This window comes from Cheilinus undulatus, linkage group 20 (assembly GCF_018320785.1).
Source record: "Cheilinus undulatus linkage group 20, ASM1832078v1, whole genome shotgun sequence".
NCBI lineage: Eukaryota > Metazoa > Chordata > Actinopteri > Labriformes > Labridae > Cheilinus > Cheilinus undulatus.
In genome coordinates this window covers 12,279,177-12,287,469 of record NC_054884.1, presented here as the reverse complement: position 1 = coordinate 12,287,469, position 8,293 = coordinate 12,279,177, and the positions used below count along the sequence as shown (strand labels likewise).

The window sequence follows — 8,293 nt, the reverse complement described above, 5'->3', positions numbered from 1 at the left end:
GACTGCATGGCTGTGTACTGAGCACACAAACATGATACAGCCAACACTCTCAAAACAACAGCACACCTGGCAAAGCTATATGTCTGAAAAAAATACATATATTTATGAAAAAAAAAAATCATTCTAATAATTTAACTTAATTGTAGAGGTCTATCTTTTATTCAAAATTCTCAAAAAAAAACAATGCCCCACACACACACACAAAATCACAGTAGTCTAAAGACGGCCCTACACAGCACATGTAGATGTTTCATCAGGGCTTTTGATAGGACTGAACTGTTTGAGCTATTATAGATCGTAAGCAAAGTATACACAACAATCTTCATATCACTGATTTCAGTTAACAAAATCTTTATTGATTTTTCCAGAGAGGCTTTAAAATGCAGGGGAAAGTATTAAAAACACTGCATGTACATTTTAGTCTATGCCACTTTGACATCTATGCTGTTAATCATTCAGGCAGCTGAGTTACATTAGAGCAGATAAGTTATTGATCCCATCCTGCACTCTGCTGCAGAGGCCGCCAGCCTCCAGAGAGTCTACTGTAATTGTGAGCTCTTTGTCCTCTCTCTGCCCTCTCATCTCCTCCTTTTCATCACCTTCCGCCGCTCTGCCTTCATCCCCACATTTCTCCTCTAATCCCTTCCTTTTATTTCCTTTCACCCCACGTTTTCCCCTCTTTATCCTGCGCCGCTATAGCCGGGACTCCCCCTCTCTCTCTTCCTCTGTGCATCCCCCTCTCTCCTCTCTCTGTCCATATGCTCAGCCTCTCTCCTCTAGCGTCCTCTATGAGGTTTCTCTCGTGCAGAAAAAGCCGGAGAGATGAGTGGGGCTCGCAGAATGCAAGGTAAGATGAGAAATATGCTGGTGTCATGCATGCACGGTGGATGCAGAGAGATTAGAGGTGTTGCAATGCATTTTGCAGCGTCACGTTGCAGAAGGATAAAGCAATGAAACTGCAAAACAAAAAAAATGTAAAACATGCTTCTTTACTTATGTTTGCAGGGTTTAGGTACTGCAGAGAGGGAGCTACTCTGGTGATTTCCTTGGAGGGTTTAAACTGGCTTTCGAAAAGGAGATGCAGGAGCAAAAGACCCAGTAAAAGGTATTATTTTTATCTTTAATTCTTACTCTTTTTACATTCAAATTGCTTAGAAATCTTTGTTTTGTATCAGTGGTACTTAAGAGCCTCTGTTTGTCATAATCAGTGTTTCCTCTCCCCTCCTCCACCTGTTACACACTGAGGTGCAAATTTACCCAAACCAGGGCTGATTATAGGCTTCATGGCCTGCTGCATGCCTGTCTGTGTGTCTTTAGTGTGTATGTGTGAGTGTTTTGACATCCTTTACGTCACAGCTGCTGTGAGTCAGCTCCTCTCTTCCTTCCTGAGTCACTCATCCAGCCGTTGCCTGGTGACCACAGAGGGCTCAAAGTTTCCGATTGCGTCTTTGTCTCCGTGGATGAACGGGCCCCGATATTTATTCAGGCCAAATAATGTATGTGTTTGTGAGCGTGTGTGTGCTATGTTTTATCCAGTGGACCAAGGGCTGACAAATCAGTATTTAGTACATCCTGTTGACACTGACTGGACATCTCTGCCCTGCAGATGACCCCCTAAAATATCCAGTGGATTAAAAAGGCAAAGCTGAAATGGAACCATGTTTGTGTGTAGCAGATTATTTTAGTCATAGTCCAAATGTCATGTAAGGTCAAATTGCCATAATAAACCTTGTTGAATCATGCTGAGTAATGCCAGAGCCCATGCTATAACTGAACCATGGCATAAGAGTACTGGAAAAGTCTTTTATGGCCTACGAGACAGCGGTATGTGCTATCTGCACTGTGAACCATTTGATTAAATTACACAACAAAGCAAAGCAAAAAACAATGATCAACCCTAACAATGCAGTTGTACAGGTTTTAGTGCTGCATGGCATAATGTTTGTATGTTGAGGCACAATATGCAACTTGCAAGAGGGGTCCAGCTGCAGACTGCAGCTCTACTATGAGACTTGACCTCTGTCAGAGCAGAAGTGATTTGCCAGTACAACGTATTAGCTGTTTTAGACGGTTCTTTTAAGGGTTGGAGGTCCAATCTGTGGTTTAATTATGTATTCCCATTTTAGAAGTAATTACACAGTGACTTGCTTTATCTCTCAAGGTAGCTACAATAGCTACATATTTAATGCTACTATATTAGCCAATGTAGCTACATAAGCTCTAGCTATAGCAATATGAGTTTTAGCAAACATAGCTCATGCTATTGTAGCTACATTAGCTATGAAGGTAATGTAGCTCATGCAATGTAATGTGAAGTAAGTGAAGGCTTCAGCCTACGACATTTTGGTCTTGTTTTGTTATTTCTTTTTGTTGATTGTTTAGTGTTAATGCAGAAATAGCATTAGCTTAATGTTTGTTCACTTGTAAATTTTTCACTTCACCAGTGTAATTGAGTCTACATGTTTAAAGAGACCGAAATAAACTAAACTAATGTGAGCAGTGGCCTGCTTTAACTTTATCTTAATGTAGCTACAACAGCTACATAGTTAATGTTACTACATTAGCCCATGTGGCTGTGTTAGCTTTAGCTATAGCAATAAGAGTTTTAGCAAACATAGCACAATGTAGATATATAAGCTATGTAGGTAATGTAGGTGATGTAGCTAAGTTAGCTTTAGTGCATATAGTGTAAGCTAACATCCCTGACATAGCTTTGTTAGCTTTTGCTACATAGCAGTTTTATATGAATAGAGTATGAGTTTATGATGTTTTCAAGTGTTAAAGGTGTAACATCTTCAGCTACGTTATACATTAGCTACATAGCTAATTCTAATTTTGCTATATAAGCTACGTAGGTAATGTAGCTAATGTAATGTAATGTGAACAGTGGCTTACTGTAGCACTGTTATCTTAATGTAGCTACAATAGCTATGTAGTTAATGCTACTATATTAGCCAATGTAGCTAAGTTAGCTTTAGCAATATGAGTTTTAGAAAACAGCTCATGCTAATGTAGCTAAATTAGCTTTAGTGCATGTAGTATAAGCTAACATCACTCACATAGTTTTGTTAGTTTTAGCTTTAGCTATGTAGCTATTTTATGTGATTAAAATATGGGTTTATGGGATTTGCAAAACTGTTAAAGGAGTACTGTCTTCAGCTACGTTAGCTATATATGCTACATAGCTAGTCTGGTTATGTTCTGCCAATGGCTGCATGTTCTGTCGCATGCTGCTCAGCTTTGCCCACATCCACTGTTTATATGTTGAACTTTAAAGTCTTTTCAGTAACAAACACCACCTCACAAAGTATAATTATAAAACAATAAGAAATGTTTTGGTCTTATGTAATTATTTATGATGAGGGAGAAAAGTTGTCATAAGTGGTGTAAAAGTGGCAGCTCATAGTGTGAACATGAAGGGCACATTCAACAGCTTTTCTCCCTCATGTAAAATTTATCCATCAACAAAAATGTCAGTTTTCTGTTTGGTAAATACAACTTATGAAGTTATGCAGTTTTTACAGAATAGTCTTCAATTTAGAAAAATCAACAAGTGAGCAACAGGAGAGAGCTGAGAATCACATCTCTACATGTCATCGAGATATCTGTGCTGCTTATTCTACCAAAATACCGTTTTAAAGTTTTTCTCTTTAAACAAATATTCATGATCAAATCTATTCCCTCATTAAATCTCGCCAATTCTTTTTTATTCTGCCATACAGGGATGAAGATCTCCACTTGTTGATGCCCTCTGGTCAGCTGATCCAAACAGATGAGGAGCTGCAGCCCATCACCTGCCTCTGCATCCTTGATCAGAGAAGAGATAAAGCTCCTCACAGTCAGGGGGAGAGCAGCGACTCCATGTCAGGCCTGCTGGCATGGCCTCCACCTCTTCATAGCTGTCTTACCATGGATCCCTCCCACCATTCAACGAGCACTTTTTTAGCTTCTTTTGTCTCAGAGGCCCCACCTGAGGGCCCGTGGAAAAGACTCATTTTAGATATGAAAGACTTTTTTAGGTTGATTACAAAGAGTTTTAATATTGTCACACAGCAGGACTTTTTTGCTATGTTGAATAAGTTAACCATTTTCTTTGATGAAGACATACCAAAAGACCTTTTTGGAGACATTTACAATTCTGGGGATTGCAGGGAGTCAATGGAGGATGCACAATGGCATTTAAGTGAAAATATGACAAGTAATGTGAAAAAATCTACTGCCAAACAGCTCCAAGATGTCAATAATAACACCAACAACTCTGTGGAGATTCAGCACAACGAGCCACAGAAATCCAGTCTAATCTATGGTGCTCTGAAAGTGTCATCTGGGAGGGACAAGACTGGAGCAAAGAGGAAGAGAGTGTCCTTTGTCGATGATGTGACGGTCTACTTGTTTGATCAGGTACTATTACCACATTTATGAGACTTAGGGTCTGATTTGCACTATTATAAGGGTGAAATACTTATGATCTGTCTGCTATTCTGCTTTTTAGGAGAGTCCCACTGTGGAGCTGAGGGCTGGGCCCTGCACATTTCTGCCGAGCAGCTACTCCTGCATTCTTCCAGAGGTCACATTCGAAGACACTGGTACTGAACGACTATATCAGTGATATAACATGTTTAATACATGAACAACATTCCTGGTTAACAATTTAAACCAACTGAAAGCGAGTGTGAATGATTATTTAGTAGAGTACTTTGAAAGAACATGTACTTGCTTTGAATATTGCTATTGTTAGGGGTTTATACTCTTTACAAGTTAGAGGGAGGGCCTTTGAATCCATACCTTAGATTTTGAATTTAGTTTTTATGTGCATAATATAAACTGAGCACATGAAATTTGACATTAATTGTAGATTTAGAAATTTTACAGTTAAAACATTGGACTTCTACAGAGGAGGATTAGGGCTACTGAAAAAAATTGAGATGAATTCCTTTTTTTTAACTTGTGAGAAAAAAGTCAGAATTTTGGCTTTAAAAAAATTGCATCTAAGTTTTTGGTTTTCAGTGGTCCTGATTCTCTTCTGTAGACTGTTTTAAAAAACTTGTGCATAAATCTTTAGTACAAATGCAAAAAATATAAAATAAAAATACATAAAAAAATACATGAGTGCAATTGTAAGAGCCATAATATTTGATGCTTTCAGTCTGTAATGAAAAAATATTCAATTACATTTTTAAAATAACATTTAAACTTAATTTTATATCTAATACGGCATTTTTCAGAAGTTTTTCTTTTTTCTTTAACCAGGAAAAACCTCACTGAGATTAACGATCTGTTTTTCAAGAGTGTCCTGGCCAAGAAAGGCAGCAGCACAATGAACAATAAGCAGCCATACATACAAGCATTACAGCATACTAGAAAACAAGAAATAGATTTTTAAAAAGGTGAATATTTGTCAAAATTGGACAACATTCATAAAACCCTCATTGATCAGATAGAACATCTACAAACAGATTTGTCTGCCTCCAAGTCATCCTCTTAAAAGCATCCAATGAGATCAAGTCATGGAGTTTCAGGTCCTTTTATATTTCATTCCAGCCAAAAGGAGCAGCAAATTTAAAAGCCTTTCCCTGGGTTCAGTTCTGACCCCAGGGACAGAGAGTAAGAAAACATCCTGAGAATGGGAAAGGTTCCATAGCTCCTCAGACTGATGTAGATCAGAAAATAATAAGAAGAAGATCAAGAATAGCCTTGTGGATAAGAATACGCTAGGGAAAGACGACCCAACACGTTCATACAACAAACAGTGATGGGTGAGGGCTTTCAAGTTAGTGATGAACAGCAAAGCTCCATGATACACAGCGTCTGGAGCATCTGGACTCTGAGATGAGGCGTGCAGGTACCAAACATCCCCATAGTCCAACACTGACAAAAAAGTTGCAGCAACCAGCTTCTTTTGTGGATTCATAAAAGAGTCAGGATTTAATCCTGAGATATAAAACCTGCGAACCTTGAGAAGTAACGATTAAGCATTAAGCATTTGAAACAGCGTGACTTTTGTTTTGTCTGCGTTTACAACAAGTTTTAAATCATAAGATTCTGCTGAACGGTCTTAGAAGCCAGTTGTAGCTGAGTCAGAGCTTGATTTGGGTTGGGCTCAGAGCTGTACAAAACAGTGTCATCGGCATAAAAATGAAAGTGTGCATTATGTACTCTAGGTTGATGTTGTTAATAAAAAGCCCTTAGAGCAGCAGTATTCAAAGTGTGAGGCAGGTCTGCCCTGAGGGATGCCAGAGGACATCAGGGGAGGCACTGCATGAGAATACATAATCCAGAATAAAAGCAATCTGATTAGCCAACTTCTGCAGTGCATGCTGCCAAATGGAGTAAGGTACTGGAGAGAGTTTGAAAAAAAGAGGAACCCAAGTATAACTATTTAAAGTCATGATCTTCTAGGATTGATCCAGATGATGTTCCAAGGTGACAGTCTTTAATTTGCAAAGAAGTGCAAGCTAAAGACAGCATGAGGCCTTGTAAAATGCAATAACATACAAGTCTGACCAATATGTGTTACAGTTATTAACTTACAAAGGTGCCTTATGCACTTAATAGTATTGCTCAGCAGGGACCTTTGAGGAAATGTAATTGCACTTTCTACTATCGATCATTGAGACTGTCAAGATGAATGAAAAATCTTAACAATCTTCATCTAAGTGTGTCAACATCAACCTCAAACTGAAAATCCTCTTAGAGTGTAACAAGATCAGGGTGGGACACTAAAAGAGTCAACAAACTCTAATTCTCTGCTGCAGGCTGTTGACACATTGTCTCTAACTGTGCATTTGGGTGGTTTTGCCTGCAGGTTTGGAATGGGAGGACGACTTCTCAGCTTTGGAGAAGAACTGCCATTTTCAACATGTCCGATGCGCTCCACAACACAACTTTTCTCTGCCAGCACAGAGCTGCACCGCTGCATCCAGACTGGAGCGTTTCTCTTTGTCCCAAACCTGCCTGTTCCTCACACATGTCACCGAGTCAGACCTTGAGCTGTGAGATAAGGAGCTCAGTCACCATAATTACACAGCAGCCATTTTTCTCCCATCATGCTCAAGTTGAATTTGGGGGATTTGACAAATTTCAGAGATTTGACACATGATGAGCAAATAAAAAGACGTCAGACCTTCTGCCATATGACTATATGGTTGATTAAAGGGGACATATTTTACCCCTTCAAGAGAAGTTTATTTAGTCTCAGAGGTCCCCAAAACATGCCTGTGAAGTCTGCTGCTAAAAAAACACTCCAGTATTGGAATTTTGTATGTTTAAAAACCCCTCTGTTTCAACCCTGCTCAGAACAGGCTGTTTCTGTGTGTGTGGCTTTAAATGTTACTGAGCTGTCTGACTCCTCCCCTCCAGGGAGGGCAGATTTTTCTGGTACTTGAGGGGATTGTGGACAGGTCAGGGGCACATTTTTTTTTATTTTTTTTTAGAAAAGCCGGAAAAAGTAATTTTTGCATAACATGTCCCCTTTAAAATATGAAATTCAGTAAGCTAATGTTAGGATTCATCAACCTCATAGAAAAATTTGTTAGCCAGCATCTGCCTTAGTAGAATAAGGAACAAACCCTTGTCTTATCCTAATTTTTTGCCTAAGAATTAAGAAAATACGACCCTTTTTATCAAACCATGCAATCATGTTTAAGAAAAGCTAAATGCATTAAAATACTTATAGCTAAAGTTACATTTGCCTAGCTAGCATTTTTAGTCAGTCATTAAATGTCATCTTTTAACAATAGCTGATGTTAACATTAAAGCAAGCTGAAATTATGATAGCTGAAAAACATTCAGTGTGTCCCAAATCACCTACTAAATACTAAATACTTTGAGTGTAAGTGTGCAAAGTGCATTCAAACTGAGAAGTATACTCAGATTCAGTATACTACTGCCTACTCAAAAATGTCCCAGAATTAAGTCTGGAATAATGTACTCTTCACAGCCCCAGTGAACGCCATATTACTGACGAAGCAGATGTTGAAGCTTCTGTTAGGATGCTAGTGCACTAGCTAATGTTAGCATCTGCTAGCAAGCTAACATGTATTAGTAACGGCAGCACATTTCAATCAATAAAAAAGTATCTGATGCAAAATAAGCTTTTGACTGAGCTGAATATTGTTAACATAAAATACAAGTAACATGAATTCAACAGTGAGTGGAAGTAAGGCAAAGTAGGATTTACGTTTGACAGTGGCTAACATCTAGCATTCAACCACTTCCTAGCTAGCATTATGTTTACATTAGGTTAAATTACGTTAGTTAGGCATTAAGCTCATGTTGTAAAGCTTGATATTTA

General features: G+C 38.6%; 1 protein-coding gene across 2 annotated transcripts; it reads left to right on the top strand.

The window, feature by feature from the left end:
• Window positions 1-226: 226 nt before the first annotated feature.
• LOC121528651 lies at window positions 227-7,270 on the top strand. Of its 2 annotated transcripts, XM_041816186.1 has the most exons (5): window positions 227-847; window positions 1,006-1,105; window positions 3,723-4,401; window positions 4,493-4,586; window positions 6,806-7,270. In XM_041816186.1, the coding sequence occupies exons 1-5, from the start codon at window positions 823-825 to the stop codon at window positions 6,994-6,996; spliced, it is 1,089 nt and encodes a 362-aa protein (XP_041672120.1). In that variant the 5' UTR covers window positions 227-822; the 3' UTR covers window positions 6,997-7,270. The 2 variants fall into 2 exon arrangements, with proteins under 2 accessions (XP_041672120.1, XP_041672119.1); XM_041816185.1 differs by having other exon boundaries at window positions 227-1,105.
• Window positions 7,271-8,293: the final 1,023 nt, after the last annotated feature.